The sequence below is a fragment of the Lampris incognitus genome, chromosome 8 (genome assembly GCF_029633865.1).
Source record: "Lampris incognitus isolate fLamInc1 chromosome 8, fLamInc1.hap2, whole genome shotgun sequence".
Classification (NCBI taxonomy): Eukaryota; Metazoa; Chordata; class Actinopteri; order Lampriformes; family Lampridae; genus Lampris; species Lampris incognitus.
The window spans coordinates 49,087,599-49,112,835 of record NC_079218.1 but is presented as its reverse complement, the minus strand read 5'-3'; the positions used below and the strand labels follow the sequence as shown (position 1 = coordinate 49,112,835).

General features: G+C 50.1%; 1 protein-coding gene across 1 annotated transcript; it reads left to right on the top strand.

Annotated features, from left to right (window-relative positions):
• The first annotated feature begins 4,426 nt into the window (after positions 1-4,426).
• Positions 4,427-19,908, top strand: LOC130116552 (scavenger receptor cysteine-rich domain-containing group B protein). Its single transcript, XM_056284486.1, has 11 exons — positions 4,427-4,544; positions 5,628-5,660; positions 6,678-6,716; positions 8,926-9,228; positions 9,343-9,411; positions 16,568-16,882; positions 17,426-17,506; positions 17,839-17,907; positions 18,181-18,495; positions 19,354-19,431; positions 19,564-19,908. The coding sequence occupies exons 1-11, from the start codon at positions 4,427-4,429 to the stop codon at positions 19,878-19,880; spliced, it is 1,737 nt and encodes a 578-aa protein (XP_056140461.1). The 3' UTR covers positions 19,881-19,908.
• The last annotated feature ends 5,329 nt before the right edge of the window (positions 19,909-25,237 follow it).

The window sequence follows — 25,237 nt, the reverse complement described above, 5'->3', positions numbered from 1 at the left end:
CCCTTTTGCCCCTTTGCCTTTTTTTTGCACTTTTGCCTTTTGCTCTTTTGCCCCTTTTTTGCACTTTTGCCTATTTTGCTTTTGCCTCTTTTGCCCCTTTGTTTTTTTTTGCCTTTGCCCCTTTTTGCTCTTTTGCCCTTTTTTGTTGCTCTTTTGCCCTTTTTTGTTGCTGTTTTGCTCTTGTATCGTTCCTCTCTGTGTGTGTGTGTGTGTGTGTGTGTGTATCTGTGTGTGTGTGTGTGTGTGTGTGTGTGTGTGTGTGTGTGTGTGTGTGTGTGTGTGTGTGTGTGTGTGTGTGTGTGTGTGTGTGTATCTGTGTGTGTATCTGTGTGTGTGTATCTGTGTGTGTGTGTGTGTCCTACTGTTAACACTCGGTGTTCAACGACCGACGCGGACTCTGCAGGAAAAAGGACGACGACGTCACCGTCGGAACAAGCTGGCGGTGCCCCCCAGCCGACGGACGCGGCGAATCTGCGTCTAAACGGGTCGAAGTTCTGCCCTGTGACGTGGCCGACGGCGCTGCTCTGGGCCCGTCTGGGACGCGGAGGGGCACTTCTGGCGGGGCCGGGATCTTTCAGCTGTTTCTCAGCGCGGGGAAGGGAGATGGGAGGGGAGGAACGGCCGACACAAAAGGCGACATTATTCCCCGGCGGATCTGCGCTACATCCCGCTATGAATGGAGTATTGAAAAACACAACATTGGGGACTAGATTATTTTTCATCCCTTATAACTGGAGCGTTTGTCCCAGAGGTTGGGGCGGTTTGTTAGCGCAGTGTGCGAATGGGACGGCCACGGTCCTCAGAGCGCTGGGCCGCTGTCAGAGTCCCCACCTCCCAATTTGATACACAATGACTTCCTTGATGGCCTCCGGACACTGCCCCCCCCCACCAGCACCACCACCACCACCACCACCTACAAAGTCAGTGCAACAGTTGTCAAAACAAGCAGACAAAAAAAAGATAAACAAATAAGCAACACCAAAAAACAGACGTGGCCTGGGTCATAACAGGGTCGTGCGAAGTCATTTGCCTGGGCGGCTGCTTGGCGTCGCGGTGCCGCCAGTCGCTCCCAGGGCGTCTCTGGTGTCCCGCTGTGCCTACAAAGTCAGTGCAACAGTTGTCAACAAAAAAATAAACAAATAAGCAACAACAGAAACAGACGTGGCCTGGGTCATAACGGGGTCGTGCGAAGTCATTTGCCTGGGCGGCTGCTTGGCGTCGCGGTGCCGCCAGTCGCTCCCAGGGCGTCTCTGGTGTCCCGCTGTGCCTACAAAGTCAGTGCAACAGTTGTCAACAAAAAAATAAACAAATAAGCAACAACAGAAACAGACGTGGCCTGGGTCATAACGGGGTCGTGTGAAGTCATTTGTCTGGGCGGCTGCTTGGCGTTGCGGTGCCGCCAGTCGCTCCCAGGGCGTCTCTGGTGTCCCACTGTGCCTACAAAGTCAGTGCAACAGTTGTCAAAACAAGCAGACACAAAAAAATAAACAAATAAGCAACAACGGAAACAGACGTGGCCTGGGTCATAACGGGGTCATGCGAAGTCATTTGTCTGGGCGGCTGCTTGGTGTCGCGGTGCCGCCAGTCGCTCCCAGGGCGTCTCTGGTGTCCCGCTGTGCCTACAAAGTCAGTGCAACAGTTGTCAAAACAAGCAGACACAAAAAAATAAACAAATAAGCAACAACAGAAACGGACGTGGCCTGGGTCATAACGGGGTCGTGCGAAGTCATTTGTCTGGGCGGCTGCTTGGCGTCGCGGTGCCGCCAGTCACCCCCAGGGCGTCTCTGGTGTCCCGCTGTGCCTACAAAGTCAGTGCAACAGTTGTCAAAACAAGCAGACCAAAAAAACAAACAAATAAGCAACAACAGAAACGGACGTGGCCTGGGTCATAATGGGGTCGTGCGAAGTCATTTGCCTGGGCGGCTGCTTGGTGTCGCGGTGCCGCCAGTCGCTCCCAGGGCGTCTCTGGTGTCCCGCCGTGGATCTGCGGTGTGGGTTATCCCCCCCCCTCATCCGCAAGATGAAGAAGAGAACTGTACCTGTACAGCGTGCGTCGCCCTGAGGAGGACCCCCCCTCCTCCCCTCCCCCTCTCCACCCTCCTCCACCCGCCCCCTGCTCTCCGAGGAGCCCAGCGGCGCCCCTGCAGTGTCATCGGGTGCCTAAGCGTTTCGGAGGGGTGTAGTGACAGATCGCAGGAAGCAGCGTTTAGGCCCGACGACGGGGACCGCGGGGAGCAGAGACGTCTTTTTGTGCCCACCGGGCCCGGAATGTCCACTATCTCCGGGGGCCAATATCAAATTCTGCCCTCATCATCCCCTGACACGCATTCCAGTGTAAGGTCAGGGGGGATTCTGCCCCAGCGGGGAGGCAAACAAGCCGCGGCCTTGCCCCCCGCACACATGCATGACTAGTACACCTAATGACCGCACACGTTTAAATGAACCCCGAGCGCTCTGAAACTCCACTGACATATACAGGAAACAAGACTTTAATGCATAGCAGTACAGGCCTGTTTTGTGCGTCTCGCACTCATCAGCACACACATATATATATATATATATATATATATATATATATAGTATGTATATTAGGGGTCGACCGATATGGTTTTTTCGGGGCCGATACTGAATTCTGGAGGCCGATATTTGGGGCCGATATTCTGTCAAGATAAATACCCAATTGAGATATCAATGCATTACATATGTTAGTGTGTCTGTTATGAATCTAACTGACAGCAAAATTAACATTTTAACAACTTTAATACTATTTTTCAAACAATTTAAAATGGCCGCTGTCCAAGGCCAGTAAATACTGCAGCGCCTCGGCGGTAGTCGTGGCGCGTCTGTAACGGCGTCCGTAACCAGACATGTTGGACATAATCAAACATCAAGTTTAGACTATTTCTCTCCACTGGAGGACGCTGGTGTGTTTCTAGGACAGAACAACGAGCTTCACGAAGGAAACAAGGCGACCAACACGCGTCATCAATAGTGACGTGACGAGCCGTCATTTTGACCGCTCGTGGTCGTTTTAGGTAGAACTTATCACAACTTGTTTCGTGCAATTGATCCAAAACTCGTTTTAATGTAAGTATATGCAAATTTAAGAGCATTCAGGGGGCGGCGGGTCTGCATCATATTTTTTTTTGTGACAAAGTTATTAAACTTTGAAAATCCAAAAAGGCCACAACGGCTGGCTCGCTGGTTCTACAGGAAGCCCTGTGATACAGGAAGTTGTTCCTTATCCTCCACGTACCGGCACTGACAAGGAAACACCCTTAATCCTACGACGGGCTGTGGCGGGGTTCGGTTCTGCGGTGCGGGGTGTGGTTAATATATGCATCTCTATGAGTGCGCTGTGTTTTCTATGTGAGTCAGCTGCAGCAGAGTGGTGTGATCTCGTCCCATAACGTTCGCCTGCGGCGTCTCCTCGTCCCGGTGTCTCGCTCACGAAGGATGGGTAGTGCACAGTGTCTGATTACGCCGCTGATGCGCGGCGACTGAGCGACTGCGGATGGATCCCGGTGTCCCGCGGACCCTGTCGGAAAGCCCCTCGGCGATCCAGAACCATGCACAAAGCTGCCAGTTTCTACACAAGTTCTCCCGATCCCGACTCGGACGCCGGGGAAACACCCGAACGAATCGTCGCCCCTCTGAATCTGCTGCTACGGCCCGCCGGCGACCGCGAAGAGGACGGTGCGCAGCAGCAGCCATTTTGGGCCTCGGTGTTCGCTCGAGACTGACCGTCGTTGTAACCCACGGTCTTGCAGGGCCAGCCCGGCCGGGTGAAGGCCAGGCCCTGGGAGACGGCCCCAGCCTGTCTTTCATTCGCCTCCGTCATGCGTACATGCGGAGCCTCAAGCGTGACCCACATGCCCTTACGCTTCGCCTTCATCACCACCCCACCCCACCCCCACCCCCACCCGTCCCCTCATGTGCGCCATGTGATCTCTGTGAACGATTTCTTTTTTTTCCAACCGCAAATTTACTCGCCTGACCCCCCCGGATCGTCAATACCTACTACCGCGAGCGGCGGCATTGGCTGCAGGGTTTGTCAGAAAGAAAAAAAAACCCAATCCTCTAATCAGAGCCCTCTGAACAAAACGCAAATGAGCGGTTTATTGTTCGGTAGTAGCAGAAGTGTATGGAGCGCAAAGGCCTCCACGTTTAGGGTACTGGCCAGGTAAAGCGGGCTATGCCTCAGGAATTCTGGAGACATGGTAGGGGGAGACGAATAGAGCAAACAAGCGGAGCATAGAGGGCGAGCGAGACAGAGAGACAGGGAGAGAGAGAGAGAGAGAGAGGGAGAGGGAGGTGCAGAGAGAGACAGACAGAGAGAGACAGGGGAGGTAGCGAGAGAGAGAGAGAGAGAGAGCAGGACGACTGAATGTGAATGTGTTCTCCAGGCGGAGTCCGTCGGGGAGCCATGCGAGGCCAGCGTGCGGTGCCGAACATGCGCAGGTGCTGGAAACCAGCCGCCTGGCTCCTGCTGTCCCTGCTCGTGTCCCTCTTCTTCCTCGCTGTCAGCACGTTTCTGCGACTTGGTGAGTTGTGCGGGCTGCAGAGGTGAGGGGTCGCTTACGGGGTAAGACTAGAGGGTTAACGGCTTCAAGCCCCTCCCTTCAAGCTGTTCGTCAGGATGGACCGGTTAGGACCCCTCTTTTTTTTTTTTCGATATTAGCGAAGGCCTCGCATTAAGAAACGACGAGATATGTGGTTCACAACCCGAGCCCGTGTGACATGCTCGCCGACACTGAAGGACTCTGGAATAGTATTTGTGTTGTCATTCTGAAACTGTGAATGAGCACCTTTTACTACAACGGAGGTGCACGTTAGCTTTTACGTGGACCGGACCGGGACACTGTAGAATTTACATAAAGCTGTGACAGGCCTTAACACTCACCGAGTCCATGATTATGCCAAGTTGTGTTAGTATATTTTCATTATAGTGTGCTTCATCTTAAGTGCTAAAGGCCTAATATAACGCTAAAAGGTGGGTATCAGTTTTATTATTCCCCAAATCAGGGCACTTTTAGGGGGTATCCCTGTCAGTACCCTCAGTAGCCAGGATGGCTTGTTGGAAAGTTAAAGGGGATTCTCAAACTACTTTTAAGAAATGTTTCTCGAGGGCCACCAGCTACTTCATACACCCAGAGCGGTGCAATAAATCAGCCCGAAGGTACAAGCCGCTTCGGGAAAACGCGAGTTTCAGAAAGGCAAAGTTGGAGAAAGCAGTGAGCAGCCCGGGCTGCTGATGAGAAGAGGGAATGTGACACATGAGCTGATTCCTTCTGTTAGCGTAGGACCACGTGTGCATGAGGCCTTAATAGAGCTGGAGAACCGGGTGTACCTGCAGGTGAACTCCCTGAAGATGAGCGCCTTTGTGTCCATAGTCCCGGCCTGCCCTGTGTTTACCTCTTGTCGCTGGGTAAAAGCCCTGCAGTTGTTGTTAGGGGAGCTAGCCAGAATCAATTCCACTAGTTTGAACACTATTGATCCCTTGCCCATAAATAGAACACATTTATTCATTTAAATGTGATAACACAGACTCACTCCTGTTTGCTCCCTGGTACAGCGGACCCTGCAGAATGTGTATCTGACTAATATTTGCTGCGTTCTGATTTCAGGAGATATGAGAATAAACAGGCGAGCTGTATCAAGTAAGTATTAATCAGGTCAATCACATTTCAATTTTTCACATTCTTTTTTCTCAATGAAAAGAGCTGTTTGGAGTGGGTGGTGCTTTATGTCTCCCTCGACCTCACAGCACAGAATAAACTGATTGTGTCACAGCTAAAAGCGGAATTTTACTAGTCCACATCAGGTAATTGCTGTGCGTATACATTTGGTTTCGGTGCCACAAACCGTCACAATGGAGAAAGCCTGTGAATTGACCTATATTAGGTGTGACGTTAAAAAAAAAGTCCTTCCACTGTCTTTGTGAGTGGTTGAAATCTAACACCAGACTCCAGTGTCCTCCACACTGAGCTCTGGATGTCTTATGATGACAAGAGGTGCAGCATTAAAGCATCCACATCTTAGAAATGTTGGTCCAAAGGGTGTAACATCTCCATCCCCCACTGCACTTTATTTATTCTTTTTATTTTTATTTTTATTACCTTTATTATTTTTATTTTTATTTTATAATTTAATATTTATTACTTATTTATTTTTTTATTATTTTTTAATTTTCTATTTTATTATTACTTTTTATTATTATTTTTTTCTTTTTATTATTATTTTATTATTTATTATTTTATTCTATTATTTTTTTATTATTTATATTATTTATTATTCATTTTTGGTAAAGAAACGAGAAATGGATAAATACAAATGTTTTACTGTTCCTTTTCACGGGCAAACTTCCTCTTGGTCAGCTTTATCACGTGCTTGAAAAAAAGGGAAATATTGGCTTTTGTTTCCTTAGTTTTGCCCCAAAAGTTCTCACAGGAATGGGCAAACGCTTATTTCTGTTGTGGCACTCTTGCCGGTGCTGTATGTGGGCAAAACAGGCTTTCAGTTGCATTTCAAGACAGGTCTAGGATTACAGGAAAATAGATATAGTAGATATAGAGAGCAGTTACTATGGAAAGCCAAGAATCTCCTTTCAACAAATAATTTGAGCAAACTCGCTCTCTCTCCTTCACTCTCATGTTCCCTCCTCCGTCCTGTTCCAGCCGGTAGCATGCAAACGTCTGTGCAGCCACATTACCAAGGTAAGCATGACCTGGACCCCCGCCAGTTTACCACTGCCCCACCACACCTGCCCAAACACATTCAGCCTGCAACAGAACATGGATGCTGCATCCAGGACATGAAAATCTATCTCACCTCGGCGGGAAAGACAGAGTAAAGATGGTAGATGAGAGCCTGAGGCATTCGAAACAAGGTCACTTCCCCAGCTCTCCATTTCCCTAATCCCCCTCAATTACTCGTTTGCAATGTGCTCCCTCCCTCTCCCTATCTACTGACCTCGGGTCCAAGGAGTCATGGGGCTTATTTTGTTCCTTAATTTGGGAGGGATTAGTTCTATTCCGACAGGACTTTTCTCGCTATTAACCGTCATTATATCAGTGCCATGCTAATATGTCTTTTCATTTTGTTATTTTCCAGACAGTAACACATACTACCCTAATGTTCCTCAGACAGTAGACCTTTTATAGCTTGTTTTATTTTATTCTATTTTTTTCGTGTATTTTGGTGCACGCACGACAACACAAAGCAAATGTCTGGATGCATGCTCAATAATCCAGGTAAGGAAATCACAGAAAGGTGAATCAGTTCATCTGGGCACAACGTTTATTGAGAGAAACGTTTCATCACTCTTGTAAGTGACCTCTTCAGTCTCAGCTGACTGCAGGTACCCCCCCCCCTCCTTATAAACAATACAGTGGCATAACGACCCAAACCAACGACTGGTCTCATATGCAAATTGGTGTGACCATTAACTAGAGTTTCAATGGCCATGTGTACTATTCACAGAGGGTTGGGGACTAGTTGCAATCACAGCACTGTAAGATGGTGACAGATGTGCTCTTAGCCCCCCCCCCCCCCAGTTCAGGGATGGTCTTAGACTTAGACTGAATTAGACTGCTTTTATTTGTCATTGCCTCATATGCGTGTCTCGTACATACAAGGGAACAAAATTGTGTTTCACATGGACCTCAGGGCCACATAAAAACATATAACATGGAATGAATATTTTTTTAAAAAGTACATTAAAAACAAGAATTACTTCACAGACCTAAACATCACAAGCACACCTGACACGGACAGCGAGTGAGGAGGTCAAAAAAGTCATTTTATGGGAGGTATAAGTGTTGAGGCTGTTGAGGAACCTCACAGCCTGAGGAGGGAAACTGTTGCATAGTCTGGTGGAGGCAGTGCGGATGCTCCGGTACGCCAATATTTCTTTCCTAGGATGAATCCGGAAAGTTCCCTCCCTCAGGTGCTAGGATTGGCCAGATCTGCCTGTCAGTCAACTTTCCGGATTCCTCCTAGGAAAAAAAATATTTGCTTACCATACACACACAGTTAAGTTGGCACAGTTAGCTTCGTTGCAAACGTGGCTAACGGCTAACAGTTAGCTAGCAAACGTGGCTAGGGTTAGGGCTGTTGCGCATTCGCATCAGCCTTGACTGACAATGCTAGCGCCTGAGGGCGGGAACTGTCCAGATTCATCCTAGGAAAAAAATATTCTCCTCCGATACTTCCTGCTAGAGGGTAGGAGGGTGAAGTGGATGTGGGAAGGGTGGGTGGGGTCCTTCACGATGCTGAGAGCCTTCCGGGTGCACCGTGCATCATAGATAGCCTGGATGGATGAGAGAGCAGTTCCTGTGATCTTTCCAGCTGTCTTCACTATCCGCTGTAGGGATTTTCGGTCGGAGGCCTTGCAGTTCCCATGCCAGACAGAGATACAGCTGGTCAGGTTGCTCTCTATGGTGCCGTCCCCTCATCACAGATGGCCTCTTTGACTTCCCGCTCAAACCAGCGTCCCTCCCTATCAAGGATGTACACGCCCTCATCCTTGAAAGAGTGGCCGCTGGCCTGTAGATGGGTGTAGACTGTGGAGTCCTGGCCTGACGCGTTAGCTCTCCCGTGTTGCTGTGTTAATGGTCACGCCAATTTGCATGTGAAACCAAGCATTGGTTTCGGTCGTTATGCAACCGTGCATAAGGGTGGGGATACCTGCAGTCAGCTTGAGACTGACGAAGTCACTCGGATGAGCGATGACATGTTTCTTCCACTAAACGTTGTGCCCAGATGAACTGATTCACCCTCTGCGATTCACAAACCAAAGGCAATAACTTTTAAAATGACTGTATCCTCGGTTTCTAAAGAAACCTAAATCCTCATATTGGTCATGTTTGATAGAGGTTAATAGCAGAGTATCACAACTATCATCTGTTAACATGTCCCATACAGTGCGCCTGCTGAATGGGCGTAACAGGTGCGAGGGCCGTGTGGAGGTGCGCTACAACGAGTCCTGGGGCACAGTGTGCGATGACGACTGGGACATGGTGGATGCCAACGTGGTTTGTCGGCAACTGGACTGCGGGTTGGCCGTGGCTGTGGGCAGCAGCTCCTACTTCGGGCAGGGCTCGGGGCCCATCCTGCTGGATAATGTGGACTGTAAAGGAGGGGAGACAGACCTGAGCCAGTGCGGCAGTCTGGGCTGGGGCGTCCACAACTGCTACCACTATGAGGATGTTGCCGTCACATGCAGAGGTGACACCCTATGTATAAGGAATTGGTGGAGTCATCTTCCTCATGACAATGATGGTGGAGGAAAATGTGAAGAGTGTCACTGAAATGCCCCTTTAATCCCCGTTTTGCTTGCAGACACGTCCATCTTGGAGCCAAAGGGTCAAGGGGAGGCGACGACGCCACCCCGCAGAAATTCGGGCTCACGTAAGTGTTTCCCTCTTTTATCTAAATGAGACGGGTCTCCAGCCGACCCGGAAACGATACACAGTTAAGTTTATCCTCAAAATTAAGAAGATAAGCGGAGTGTCTGGGTAGCGTAGCGGTCTATTCTGTTGTCTAGCAACAAGGGGATCTCCAGTTCGAATCCCCGTGTTACCTCCGGCTTGGTCGGGCGTCCCTGCAGACATAATTGGCCGTGTCTGTGGGTGGGAAGCCGGATGTGGGCATGTGTCCTGGTCGCTGCACTAGCGCCTCCTCTGTTCGGTCGGGGCGCCTGTTCGGGGGGGAGGACTGGGGGGAATAGCGTGATCCTCCCACGCGCTACGTCCCCCTGGTGAAACTCCTCACTGTCAGGTGAAAAGAAGCGGCTGGTGACTCCACATGTATGGGAGGGGGCATGTGGTAGTCTGCAGCCTTCCCCGGGTCGGCAGAGGAGGTGGAGCAGCGACCTGATGGCTCGGAAGAGTGGGGTAATTGGCCAAGTACAACTGGGGAGAAAAGGGGGGGGGGGATCCCAAAAAATTTTTTAAATTAAGAAGATAAGCAAATGGCAAGAATGCAGGTTTCTTTACAAGTGGAAAAAAGGGATTTCACACCTCTTGAGAACTTAACAGAGTGTTTGTTAAAAGTGTATTATAAAAATATTTCAAAAGCAACAATCGATTTCCCATAATCAATAAACTAGATTAAATTCTGAGGTAGCATTACATAATTATGCTCTCGATAGATTTAATGTATGAAGCCATCTCAGAGCTAACTGCAAATTTTTGCCACAAATATGTTTTACCATATTTGATTTATCGGGTTCTGTTGGAGCTTCAATTTGACCATAAACACACACACACACACACACACATTTGGCAATGTCCTCCAAAATATTTGCTTTGCGACAGGAACCCTCGCCTTCCTCCAACGCAGTCACAGAGTTGGGCTGATTTGCATTTAAATTTGAAAGCAGATGCTGAATTGCTCATATTGTGCATCTTCCTCATTCAGCGACAACCAGAAACGTCTTCATCTGTCTGTACAGACGCTCAGCCTCAACAAAAATCATAACGCAATTTGCTTGGAGGGCATCGAACTAGCGTATTTCAGCCTCCCTTTAGGTTCTAAATGATAAAACCCTATTACGAAAATAACACAAAGACGACAATGTATCACTGCCGTCTGCGGGTGGGGAGCTGGATGTGGTAATGTGTCCTAGTCGCTGCAATAGCGCCTCCTCTGGTCGGTCGGGGCACCTGTTCGAGGGGTGGGGACTGGAGCGAATAGTGTGATCCTCCCAAGCGGCTGGTGGCTCCACATGTATTGGAGGAGGCGTGTGGTAGTCTGCAGCCCTCCCCGGATTGGCATAGGAGGTGGAGCAGCGACCAGGACGGCTTGGAAGAGTGGGGTAATTGGTCGGGCACAATCGGAGAGAAAAATGGGGGGAAATCCCCCCCCCCAAAAAAAAGAAAGTAGAGAGGCCATGTCAGATGGCAGAGCTGGACTGAGCTGAATGGTTGATGGCAAAACTGAGCTGCACAAACGGATGAGGGAGTGAGCATGGTTGGCTGGGAATAAGCGAGCAGGCAAGGCAGACAGGCCGGGGGACTGAAGAGTAGTGACCCTGGAAGCACAAGGAAACATGGTAAATACAGGTAACGCAAACAGCTCAAGGAATAACTCTTGAATATGCAATTGCTGAGCAGCAGAGAGTGAGGAACTACCACAGTGGGTGAAACAATGATCTGGTTATGAGTGGATGGAAAACCAGAGTAGATATACTGTTGAGTTGATGAGTTGATGGGAGGCAGGTGCACAGGCTGGACGGATAAGGTGAATGAGCCGCAAATTAGGAGGGAGCCGGAGAGTGCCAGGGAAGGACGCCATGCCCACACCACACACGCACACTCACATAGAGACAGACAAGGGAAAACAGGAGAAAGGGAAAGGGAAACACATGGACACACCAGGGAAACAACTAAAGGCACTGCCAGGGCTGGGGCCGTGACAGTAACCCCCCCCCCCCACTGAGAGCCTCCAGGTGAACCACAGGGCTTGTCAGGGTGGTCTATATGGAAGTCCCAGATGAGGGAGGGATCCAATATGAGCTGGTGGAATATCCAGCTGTATTCCTCTGGGCCGTAACAAAGTTGAGGTCAGTGTGTCTCCATGGTCGACCTGGGACTGGCAGCAGACGGTGTAGGCTGGTGAGATGACTTATTCTGAGCACACACAGTGCAAGTAAGCACAAAGGCACAGGTGTCAGTGTCCATGGAAGGCCACCAGAAATGTCATTTTAGAAGGGCGAAGATTCGGCTGATACCAGGGTGACAGGCAAACCGGGAGATATGAGCCCATCGAAGGACCAAGGAACAGTCAGGATATGGTACAAAAAGACAGTTATCAGGGCCATTTTCTGGGTCTGGTTGAGTCTTTTGGGCCTCCTTGATGATGGATTAAATTTCCCGGGTCACTGTGGCCACCACATATGATGAGGGAAGGAAGGTATCTGGTTTGGATGGATTGTTGTCGAGGAGAAACTGTCGGGAGAGGGCTTCAGGCTTGACGTTTCTGGAACTGGGTCGGTAAGTGATAGTGACATTAAATCATCTGAAGAGCAGCTACCAATGGGCTTGATGGGAATTAAGTCATTTGGCATTCTGGATGTACCCAAGTTCTTGTCATCCATCCAAATGCTGAATGGATGTTCTGTTCCAAGAGAAGGAACGTATCTGGTTTGGAAGGATTATTGTCAGGGAGAAACTGTTGGGAGGGTGCTTGAGGCTTGATGTTTCGGGAACTGGGTCGGTAAGTGAGAGTGAAATTACGTCATTCGAAGTGCAGCTACCAATGGGCTTGATGGGAATTAAGTCCTGGCATTCTGGATGTAGGCCAGGTTCTCGTGATCCATCCAAATGCTGAATGGGTGTTCTGCTCCCTCCAGCCAGTGTCTCGATTCCTCCAAGGCAAGCTTGACTCTGAGCAGTTCCCTGTTCTCATCATCATAGTTCTGCTCAGTGGGAAACAATCGGTGGGGGGGAGAATGCACAGGGATGGAGTCTCTGGTCAGAAGCTGAGTGCTGAAAAGGTACAGCTCCAACCCCTGTATCAAAAGCCTCAACCTCCACGATGAGCTGACATGAGTGGTCTGGTTGGACGAGAAAAAGTGTTGAAGTAAAGCATCACTTAAGCTCGGTGAAGGCAGCATCTGCCTCAGGGGTCCAGGCAAAGGGGGTAGCTGAAGAGGTGAGTTGGGTAAAAGATGCGGTCAAATGGCTTTAGTCTCTGATGGACCTTTTCTAAAAGTTAGCGAAGTCCAGAAACTGCTGGGGTTGTTTCAGGGATGCGGGTATAGACCACTACCTGAATCTATCTGGGATCCACCTTCATCTGCCCACTCTCAGTGATGTACCCGTGAAACCAACAGAATTTACATAGAATTCACATTTCTCAGCTTTGATGAACAGTTTGTTCCCCAGTAGTGTTTGGAGAACTTGCCTCACATGCTGGATGTGTTCCTCCATTTTCTGGGAGAAGATAAGGGTATCCTTGAGATAAACAAAACAGACCAGGTCAGAAAATCATGAGGGACATCATTGACAACATCCTGGAAGACAGCAGGGGCATTGGTTAATCTGAAGGGCATGACTAAATACTCAAAGTGGCCAAGAGGGGTATTGAAGGCAATTTGTTATTCATCTCCTTCTTTGATTTGGACCAGGTGGTAGGCATTTCTGAGGTCGAGTTTTGAGAAGATGGTGGCTCCTGCTTCAAAAGCAGAATTAATCAGAGGAAGGGGAAATTTGTTTTTACGGCTATGTTATTTTCTTTTCATTTTACTACTTCTATTAATCCCCGTGGGGCAATTCTTTCTCTGCATTTAACCCATCCTAGCTGTGTAGATAGGAGCAGTGGGCAGCCGCCATGCAGCACCCGAGGACCAACTCTAGTTCGTCTTGCCATGCCTCAGCCAGGGGCACAGACAGGAGTATTAACCCTAACATGCATGTCTTTTTGAACCATGGATTTAAACTACGGTAGTCAGTGCAGGGGTGCAATGAATGGTCTTTCTTGGCGACAAAGAAAAAAGCTGCACCAACAGGGGAGGATGTTAGCCTTATGGTACCTGTAGCTAGGGAGTCGTGAATATAAGTCTCCATCGCCTCTTTCTCAGGGTGAGACAGATTGAGCAGGTGGCTGGAAGGCAAGCAAGCTCCTGGGAGCAGATCAATGGTGCAGTCATAAGGGCAATGGAAAGGCAAAGTGCTTGTTGCTTACTAAAAACTTGTCCCAGGTCATGGTAAATGGAAGGAATAGTTGACAGGTCTGGGGGGGGGGGGTCAGTGTCCGACATGGGAGCAGCGGTTTCTGCTGGGGCTACAGATTTCAGGCAAGATGAATGACAAAAAGAACTCCAGCTCTGAAGTTTCTTGGTAGACCAGTCCATGTGGGGATTATGTAGTTTTAACCAGGATTGATCAAGGACCAAGGGGGTATGAGGGGAGACGATGATGTGGAACTGGATGGATTCACAATGATTGATGGAGAGGATGAGGTGCAGGGGCTCAGTAACACAAGTTACTTGAGCGAGGAGCTTTCCATTAAGGGCGTGGGCATCAAGAGGAACTTTGAGTGGGTGAAAGGATATGCCAGCTTGGGAAACAAAGTTGGCGTCAAGGAAGTTTTCATCAGCTCCGGAGTCTACCAAGGCATACAACGGAAGAGATTGTTGGTTCCACATAAGCGTGGTGTCGAGCTGTATTCTGGATCGGGGAACTGGAAGGGAGGTGGTTTGGCTCACCAGAATCCCCGCTCTTACTGGTGAGTCTCTTCTTTTGGCTGAAGAGGGCAGGAGGCTAAGAAATGGCTGGCTTGGCTGCAGTAAATGCGCAAACCCTTTTTCAGGATCTGGGAGCATTCAGCAGGTAAGAGGCGGGCGCCACCCAGTTTCATGGGTTCCTCAGCTGAGGAGAGGAAGACAGGAGAACCAGGAAGAGCACAGATTGGGGGAGGACCAGGGCTAGTTCTCACGATGAGTGAGAGAAGGGCAAAGATGGAGGATGACTAGCTTTCTCTGTATGGCACTCACAAAGAATATTATCCAATTTAATGGCTAGGGAGATTTAGAGCATCTAAATTGCCTGCATCATCCCTAGCTGCTAGCTCATCTTTGACTGGATCACATAGCCTGTTGAGAAACACCCCCTGAAGTGAAGCATAATTACAACCCAAATCTGCAGATATGGTCCTAAACTCAACTGAATATTCAGCTATGCTGTGGGAACCCTGACGCAGAAACAGCAAGCCTTTTGTAGTGTCCCTACCATTAACAGGGTCGTCAAAAGCTTTTCTCATTTCAGTGACAAAGCTTAGGTAAGAGGTGACTGGCTATCCCACACAGCTGATGCCCAGACTAAAGCATTTGCCCTAAGTGACCCCATGATATAAGATATTTTTGCATTATTGGTTATGTAGGCAGAGGATTGTTGCTCGAACACTAGGGAACACTGATCATAAAAGACCTGCACACCCCCAAGTCTCTACCATAGTGCTCCGGTGCTGGGATGTTAGGCTGGAGACCTTGCTGGCCTGAAGGTTGTACTGGAGTAGGGGTCTAGTCGAGGCTTCAGGAGCTGGAGTGGAGAGATATGTGGATACCTGGTTGATTTGATGTCCAATCTGGGCCACATTGGTTGAGAGTGACTTGAGGGCTTCCACAACACCACGAGGGGCCTATTCATGTTGTCCCACGAGGGTATTCGGGGTGGCAAGATCCATGATGGCCAAATCATTCTGTTATGATCAGTAGAGGCGGACCCAAATCAAGACAGACAATTGAATTAAGTAATGTAGAAGGGAATAAAGGGGAATGAGGATGGCAGACAAGGCATAAAGTGGAGAGGCCATGGAGGATGGTAGAGCTGAACTGAGCTGACTAGTACAGAATCAGAATCGGAAATACTTTATTAATCGCCGAGGGGAAATTTGGTAGTTGATGGCGAAACTGAGCTGAGCGAGACCTACGGACTAGGGATTGAGCGTGGCTGGCTGGGAATAAGTGAGCAGGCGAGGCAAGCAGGGGTTACCAGAGAGTAGTGATCGTGGAAATACGGTAAATATAGGTAACGCAAACGGCACAAGGAATAACTCTGAATATGCAATTGCTGAGTGGGAGAGTACCACAATGGTTGAGACAACGATCTGGCGATGAGTGGATGGAAAACCAGAGTAGATGTCCTGTCGAGTTGATGGAAGGCAGGTGTACAGGCTGGGCGGGTAAGGTGACTGTGCAGCAAATCAGGAGGGAGCCGGAGAGACACCAAGACACCAAGGAAAAGGGAAACACATTGGAAACACCTGGAGGCATGGCTGGGGCTGTGAAAACCGCGTATAGCATAGGTTATGGCCTCTGAAAATTCCAGGCTGTCTTCATTGTTTGTCACGTCAGGCTTTGTCGTTGTCTTTTGTTTTTCCCTTTAACCCCAAGTGGGTCATGAGACACCTGACAGGGGGAAAAAAATGTAGCTAAAAAGTGACGCATCTAGGTGGTTCTCCTGAGACTGTCATGTATCTAACCGAGAATACACCGCGGCCTCATAGATCCCTGGTTTCCTGAGGTTTGGGAGTGCTATTGTAAGTAACGGGATACGTGAGAACATTTTATTGTCTGTACAGGTGTTTTTGTTCGGTCCAAGCCATGAGATGACAACATCTTGTGAAGGCCCCTCTCCCTCCCTCACCTCAACCTTCCAGCCTCTGTTTTTATCCTTTCTATGCATTGTATTGGTCCACACCCTCCTCATCACTTACATGTACCTGAACACACGCGCACACACACACATGCACACACTACCTGTACATGTTTTTCTATCCTTAGGGGGGCGCAACATACTCATAAAGTTTATAAAAAAACATACCTTGCGGGGACATTTACAGGCCCCCACAAGGTCAAGGGTTATTTCTGGGCTAGGGTTTAGAAAGCAAACCCGTGTGTGTGCGCTTTCACAGAACTTGGCACCACATTTCACTCTAGCTGATGTCAACATTCACCAGCACATGAGCCCATATACCTGTTTGTAAACGTGCTACACTACATTATACATAAGGAAAGAAACATCCCAAAGGTATCCTTATGAATCCCTGCCTTGACTCTTAGGTGATGGTACCATCCGTCTGGTGGGCGGACTGGACCACTGCCAGGGCCGGGTCGAGGTCTACTACCGGGGAAGCTGGGGCACGGTGTGTGATGATGACTGGAGCAGTAATGACGCTGAGGTGGTGTGCCAGCAGATAGGCTGCGGGCATGCCGTCTCGGCACACTCCAACGCCTACTTTGGCTACGGAACAGGCCTGATCCTCCTGGACAACGTCAACTGCAACGGCAACGAGCAGCAGCTATCCAGGTGCTATAGCCTGGGCTGGGGCACCCACAACTGCGGCCATCACGAGGATGCCGGGGTCGTCTGCGCTGGTGCGTCGCTCTAAGTCACGGTGTCTCCGTTACCCCAAAAGTAGAACTGGTATAAACAGTCAAAAGTATGTCGTAGTTATGAAACTATGTGGTAACTAAACTGCATGGCAATTAGCATGTTCAAAAACACGGATATCGGGGCTAATGTGTTATTACATTATCATCATCACCATCTATTACTTCTTTTTCTTCTTCTTCTCCTCCTCCTCCTTCTTCTTCTTCTTCTTCTTCTCCTCCCCCTCCTTCTTCTTCTTCTCCTTCTCCTCTTCCTCCTTCTTCTCCTCCTCCCCCTCCTTCTTCTTCTTCTCCTCCTCCTCCCCCTCCTTCTTCTTCTCCTCCTCCTGCCCCTCCTTCTTCTCCTCCTCCTCCCCCCTCCTTCTTCTTCTCCTCCTCCTCCTCCTCCTCCTCCTTCTTTTCCTTCTTCTTCTTCTCCTCCTCCTCCCCCTCCTTCTTCTTCTCCCCCTCCTCCTCCCCCCTCCTCCTCCTTCTTTTTTGTCATATTTTTTACCAAGCCACTGTCATGCCCATATTCTACACTCTTAGGTTCAGGCTCCACCACTGTGCCCACCCAGAATACTGAGACAATAGGCCCGAGGAGCTTTTTCGTCACAGAGAGCACTGCAGGTAAGGGGGGAGAGGGGGGGGAGAGGGGGGGAGGCGTCACTGACACAATTTATCTGCTGCCGCTGTGTAGGTAAATATTTAGCAGTAAGATAACAAGTCTCCTTACTGGCTGACCGGCCATCTGTTATGCAAGCCTATTTAGAGAGCGAGTCCCATCAGAATGTGTACTTCTACCCCACGGCCGGCAGAGGGTGCTGATTTTACCCACACGACGTGTCACTAGTTTAAGGGTTGTGATTAGACCAACTCGGCCCTGGTTCTGACCATGCAGACAGTGTGGTTACTGGGTGATTGTGTTATTATGCTGCGTGCTGTATTTCCCCCCCCTGCAGCGACAGATGGAACGGTTGCAGTCACAGACGCCACCACCGCCGTCACCACCACCGCCTTGACAACGCGAGGTAAAAAGGCGATACCCACCCTCATTTCTGCCCTAAACACATAAGCACAGGTTTTGTTTTTTACATTTCTAATAATAATAACAATAAATCTGTATAGCACCTTCCCTGCATAAAATGCAGCGCAGGATGCTTTACATTAAAAACAAGGGAAGCGATAAAACTCGGCAACAATACCGATAGTGCATCACCGGGGGAGACGCGGTACGGTTATCGTCACCAGACGGCGGGTTTTATCTAAAAACGGGTGCCCTTATCGTCTCGCCCCCTGCGCAGAGAGGCCGACCATCCGGGTGGTGAACGGCAACAGCAGCTGCCAAGGGCGTGTCGAGGTCTTCCACGACAACCTGTGGGGCACGGTGTGCGACGACGACTGGGACCTGCCCAACGCCCAGGTGGTGTGCAGGCAGCTTGGCTGCGGCCCGGCCGTCTCGGCCAAGGCCCAGGCCTACTTCGGCTACGGCTCCGGCCCGATCCTGCTGGACAACGTGGACTGCAGGGGCAGCGAAGGCGACCTCACGGACTGCTTCCACCTGGGCTGGGGTCAGCACAACTGCCGCCACAACGAGGACGCGGGAGTTATCTGCACACGTAAGACCACCCCCACCCACCCCCCCACCCCCCCACAGGAAATGGAGCTGCAGCGTGCTGCATGTTATGAGAGAGCCAGGCATCAAATTGTATAGATGGCTAGAGAAGCCCCCACCCCCTACACACACACCCCCACGCCCCCACAAAGCTTAGTCATGCCTCCCACATGAGGCGCGTGGTTCCGATTCCTCCGGTCCGCGACGCTCCTCCTGCCGAGCCGTCTCCTCGCGGTGTGCGGAGCGTCGTTCTCAGAGGAGCAGGCAGCCCGGATAGCATGAAAAATACAGCGGGGGAGTCGGAGCCGATCACCGTCACCGGAGATGCCCGCGGGCCAGATTTCAGTTCTTTACGGGTAAATCAGAAATACACACACAGGAGCGAGGGGGAAAATAATAACTCCTCCCCTCCTCCCCCTCCCCCCCTCCTTTTACTCGCGTTGCGCAACACAAGCCAAAGGCGGGGAGGGAGACGGGGGTTTTAGCTCGGCTCTCGACGCGGCCGTGACGCGTGTGCGGCGTGTTGTGAACCGTCGCACACGAACGGCGCCGTCCTCGGGGACTGTAGGTGACTGTGTTGTGGGCTTCCAGGAAAGTCGTGCGGTCGCTTGCCCGCAAACTTGCTCCACGTCTTTTGTGCCACAGAACCGTTATCTGCAGACTGCACCGTGGCCCCTGAAAGGAAGGAGCTCGCTGTATTGATCCCCGGGAGTAGTGACGGGGGGGGGGGGGGGGGGGGGGGCAAAAAGCTTCGCTAATGGTTTTGCGAGCTGATATTTCCTGAGTCTGCACTGAGCACTGAAGCACTACTCTGCTTTCCTCTGCCCCCCAACCCCCCCCCACCCCCACCCCCACCCCCCAGCTTTCCAGCAAATCATCGCGGTTGGACGGGACTTTGGCTTTACGGCGAGGATGCCCACCACCAAAACACCCAGCGAAGGTAGGGTCCCCCAAATCTGCGCAGGTTTAGCCGTTATGCCCGTCCTCCCGACATTTCCCGACACACTGACGCAGTTGTGTGTCGGCCACAACGACGGCGAGGCTTTGTGAGACTCCTCTTTGTCCCTAACAGGGCAGGTGCGGCTGGCGGACGGCCAGCACCGCTGTGAAGGACGGGTGGAGATGTTCTCGGGCAGCGAGTGGGGCACCGTGTGCGACGACGCTTGGGACCTGCCCGACGCCCAGGTCGTGTGCCGCCAGCTGGGCTGCGGGGAGGCGGCGGCGGCCCGGGTGGAAGCCTTCTTCGGCCCCGGCCCCGGCCCCATCCTGCTGGACAATCTGAAGTGCAGCGGCGCCGAGGCCTCGCTCCGGGAGTGCTCTCATATATCCTGGGATGTGCACAACTGCGATCACACCGAGGACGCCGGTGTCACCTGCTCCCTGTCGTGATTTCAGCACAACCGCACACCAAACCTCTACCCTGCGCAGGAAGTGGGGGGGGGGTGGGGTGGGGTGGGGGTGGGGACCAACCTTGGGGACTTGTATACATTATGTAAATAACAGCTCACCCAACGGCGAACGAACGAAGACTCCCAACAAGCACAAACGAAACAACTCATGTAACAATGTACGATCGCATACTATAACTATCTATTCTTATTAAGCACTTTATAAATATATATATATATAAATATATGACGTAAAATACAGTGTACACAGTTTTTATTTGATAAACGATGGAAACCAAAGCTCTTAACTGTCTTGTCCGTCTCTCCTTTCCCCCTAAATATGCTAAAATATTTACCGTACATGCCAGCCGCTTGCTAGTGGGTTTTTTGATGATAGAGTCAGGTATGCTTGAGCAAGCCCATCAATAATTCACTCTGTGGATAAAAGGAGTCCTCCCACTAACCTGCCACTCGCCAGCACAAACTGCTAGGCTAAGAGGAGGTGCAGGAGGCAGGAGCACACGAATCACGGCGGCAAAGTCAATGCTGCAGCTCCAACCAGATGGCTAACGTTCAGGCGGCTACAAGCGGGCGCGTGCTAGCTCAGTGGGGTTATGTTTCTGTGTTTTTCTTCTTCTTTTAATTTATTTATTACAGAAAAGATGGGAGTGGTGTTCAGCATGGAAGCCTCCGGTCCATCATGAATTTGGTTGTTGTTGTTGTTGTTGGATACAGCAACATCAACACCTCTCTGTATCTCCAGAGAAAGGTGGTTATTGGTAAGTCCGTTTGATTCTGGCAGTTTGAGCGCTGTCGCCTCACAGCAAGAAGGTCCCGGGTTCGAACCCCGGGGTTGTCCAACCTTGGGGGGGGGGGTCAGGGGTCATCCCAGGACGTCCTCTGTGTGGAGTTTGCATGTTCTCCCCGTGTCTGTGGTGGGGTTTCTCCGGGTGTTAGGGTTCATACTCCTGTCTGTGCCCCTGAGCAAGGCACGGCAAGAAGAACTGGACACAGCTAGGATGGGTTAAATGCAGAGCATAATTTCCCCCACGGGGATTAATAAAGTATTTCAAAACAAACAAACATAAATAAATAAAATTCCACCCACAGGTTCCTATTTCAAGAAGTAGTTTGTATAATCTACATTTCTACTGCCCAAATAGAAAATCGCTTTGTTCTCAACTGCTTATGCAGGCCCTGCAATTGTTATTTCATTTGAGGAAACTCATTATTGTGTATTTACTCCTGGATGCACGTTTCATGTGAGCTATGCATGAGGCTAATGAGGACCACGTGTGCTTGTATTCAAATGTGTCTGTGTTTTCTGTTGTTTCAACATTTCAGACTTGGACTACAACATAACACAAATCACGACCAGTACCTGAAATTCTTATGTTCTGATTTAAAGCAAATTAGAAAACAATGATTAAAAAATCAACAGGGTTATTATGGGACGGGGGACATACAAATCATGTTTGTAATGAAGCCTTTAGTAGGTGTGGTCTTGCCTCCCATGGCACAGCGACTCGCAGGTTTGAGAACCAATGTTGGACGTGATGCTGACACTGTATGTGGGCTGATATGATGCACGTGCTGGCCCCAGCCTAGAAGGATGCCAATCCGATGGAAATAAATAAATAAAATTAGTACAGTACTGAAAGGATCCCGTACATCTTTATTCGTCCACCTGTCAAAATCTGTAATTGGGGTTGAATGGGTCATGGCGCAAGTTCGATAACGTTACTGTGAGCTGTATTTGTGTTTAAATGTAACTCCAACACAAACCTGACATCGTGGATGTCTTTCCAGAGGGAAACCACATGGCTTTTGAAAGCTATTGCAGCGAATTCGGGGGGCAGTCCGGGAACCGCCACAGCCGGGACGCGAACTCATGTCTCCCGCTCCGCAAGCGACAACGTTAACCAGTCGACTAAAGGGTCCGACCCGTTAGTCAAGGACCAACGTGTCTACTTATCCATGCATGTTACACTATATTTGACGTTGGGTGGGAAGATGGCGGCGCGAACTCACGTTTGCAGCGGCTTCACCCGGTAGCGACTCTGCAGCGTCTTTGTCCACGTCCGCTTCTGAGTTTGTGTCACCGTGGGACGTTTTTATTTTGATCTTCGACAGCCCCCCTGCCCCCCCCCACCACCGTTTACTTGCTGGGAGAGCTGGCGTTGGATCGGCTGAGGGAGCCTGGTCTGCTGCGTCCAGCGGGCCCAGGGACCACGGCCCTGCCTGGAGCTGTGCCCGAAAGAGGAAGCACCGAGGGCGGTCTGACAGGACGCGGGAGCGGGGCAGGCTAAGCTAACTGCTAGCCCATGCAGACCGGCAGCTCCGACAGTCATCCTGGCCGGCGTTCGTTCTCTTGGACAGTGGAAGTTTTGGACTGTGTTGCACTGAATCAACTGTGTTGTGGACTACCCCCCCCCCTCTGTTTTTTTGTATGTTTTTATAAATTTGGATATGTTTGTATCTTTTGTGTTGCACTGCTGTGGGCTGGGTGAAACGACATTTCGTTTCTTTTGTGTACTCAAGTGCATGATAGAAATGCCAATAAATTGTTCTTGATTCTTGATAGACATGTAGTATATATAACAACATGGGTTTGCTTTGTAACTGAATTGCAATTCCTGAATGAAATTCACCATGTTCGGGATTAAATTATTTGGAGCCTTGAGGCATAACAGATGTTCTGAGAGACAAAATTCACTTGTTGTCTCATGACATCAATAATTTAACTGTCTTCATTTAGTTTCTTAATAAATTAGAATGTCCCATTGGAATTGGATGCTCAGATTGTAGTCTAACACAACAGGAGGTCTCATAGTTATCGCAGCTCCTCTGGACGTTCATTAGTGTCGTCACCACGAGAGCTGGGCTGCTCTCGGGTCTTACTGGGATCACAACAGGACGACGCCGAGGCCATTTGGTCGGTCTTGTAATCAGAGCCAACAAAATCCCTCGCCCCCAAACAGCTGATCACTGGTGCATGATGGGAAATTACTGCTACGGAGAACGAGAGCCTGCTGGCAAAGCCTAATGCAGATTTTTGCGAATGCTGGTTTATAGAAACTTAAAGCACTTGAAATACACAAACACACCAAAGGGTTACGTCACAGCGGTCTATCGATCCAACACGCTAGCCAGGCCAGCGACTAGGAGGCCTTACAAGGAATCGAGACCGGGGAGTGTTGGGGGCACTTGTAAGTGACGTAGAACTTCGACTCCATGGGCTGTTTGTGCTCATTGGCGTCAGACGTGCAAAAGCCAGGTCCAGAAAGTGGAAGTCCTAACCCTGTATTTGCTCCACCAGCTGGTTTTACCAACTAGTTTGTGCTGCCTAGCTGAAGAGAAGAGTAGAGTAACGTATAACCAGTGGGTTTACAACATGGGTGGAGCAAACAGCAGTTACAACGTTTACTTTTGGGACCTGGCCTCCGGTTAACAGGCAGGAACAGGTCTGACATGGCTTAATTTAGTTGTTCTATGTGAGTTGTGTGTTACAGATGTTTTTACTATTAGACTACCCCCCTTTTTTGTTAAAAAATAAATAATTACATCACAGCAGTTCCAGACAGGCACTTGCTCGGAATCAGAACCACAATGTATTTGGCAGAAATAAGACATGGAGTAGAAAACCTATGAAGAAAAACACAAAAGGTGAATATTAAAAAGAATGGGACAGTTGATTCAAACACATAAATAGAAAAATAAATGACTGATGATAATAATAATATATTTAAACCAAAAATCTGAGACAGTGCAGGAGTAACATATTGTAACGTGCATGGATAAGAAGACACGCTGGCCCTTTAGTCTAGCGGTTAACGATGCCTCCTGCGGCGCGGGCGATACGGGTTCGCGTCCCGGCCGCGGCAGTTCCTGTGGTTGCGTTGTCCCCCGAATTCGCGACATTGGTGTCAGAAGTGCGGTGGGAGGAGGTGGGGTGCCAGACTCCTCCTCCTCCGTAGACCAGGCTACCGGGGTCCAGGGAGGGGGTAAGGACAGTGTTGGATCAGAGCCAACCTCCCTGGCCACGAATAGAAACAGCGGACGTCGAAGGTGGGGGCTCAGACCGTCATCTATCAGCAGCCCGCGACAAGGCGCAGCCCGGGATGGGAGAGGTGCTCGGCGGAAGAAACCCTCATGGTGGATGGACCCATCCACATGGGATTTGGGTTAGGTCTTTCAAGGAAGGGGGCAGTGTGGCGAATTCTACTAGTGTTCTGCCCCGAGGTTCATTCACATATTACCACACAATGCAACTGAGCGGCTCGGCTGGTTTTGGCTATGTTGTGGGATATGGAACATGTTAAAAACGGACATGTCTGTTACAGACATGCGGTGATGTGGTGGAAGGTAATGGGGGACGTTATGAGAGAAGCTAGATTAGATGACACGCTGCTTCCCACCATGAGGGTAAAGAGTGGGGCAGGTAGATGGGGTCGCTTCGGTGGCGGGAAAGGGAGGGAGCGAAGATCCATACAAGCTTGTGTCTGTTCTAAAAGCTTACTTTGTTAACTCTGAAAGGGTGTCTAAGAAGTCCATTATTTAACCACGTCACAATACACAAAGTATTATCAGTGCTTGAATAATGTTGATTTTTTGTGTGTGCCATCGATTAATCCAGCACGTTTTGCCAGACATTTTAGATTTATTGAAACGGTGAATGAAAAATTCAGCAGCCTATAAAACATCTACCAGTAATACAGTACGTAGCTGCCAAATAGTGTTCCCCATTCCCGCTATCGGTTTTGTCTAAAAACGCGTTCGCTCGACTCCTTTCAAACAGTTTTCAACGCTGTTATAAACCCGTCAGAGAGATGAAGGACACTTCTGACTTTTGAAATTAAAAATCAACACCCTTTAACCTCGTTATTAGCCGCTCATCACTTTGGCAGGGAGCTCAGCCGAGCTGTCCTGCACGCTGGTCCTCCTGTTCCCCTCGTCGGCGGGAGGGGGTCTCCGCAGACATTCTCTCGAAAACCACGTGACCGTCGGGGGGGGCGGGGCCGCAAATAACACACGACCCCCTGGGAAACGTCGCGCAGAACACGTCCGAACGGCCCCGTTTTCGCGCGGTGGCATCCGGTCACAGAAGTCGGGTTTCGGTTTGAGGTTATAGGGGTGGGGGGTGGGGGGTGGGGGGGCTTAAGTTTAGACCGGCCGCCATCGCCGCCGTCTCCGTCTCGTCACGGGGTTTCCGGGAGCGAGTGCCTCGCCCGTGACGTCGGCGGCAGAAGGCCCGCCCCTCTTCGGGGTGGCGACGCCGTGCGGACACACCCAAAGAGGGCGGGCCCGGGCCGTGACGTCACCGGCGTCGTCAGAAGGCACGCCCCCTTTGGGTGGCGA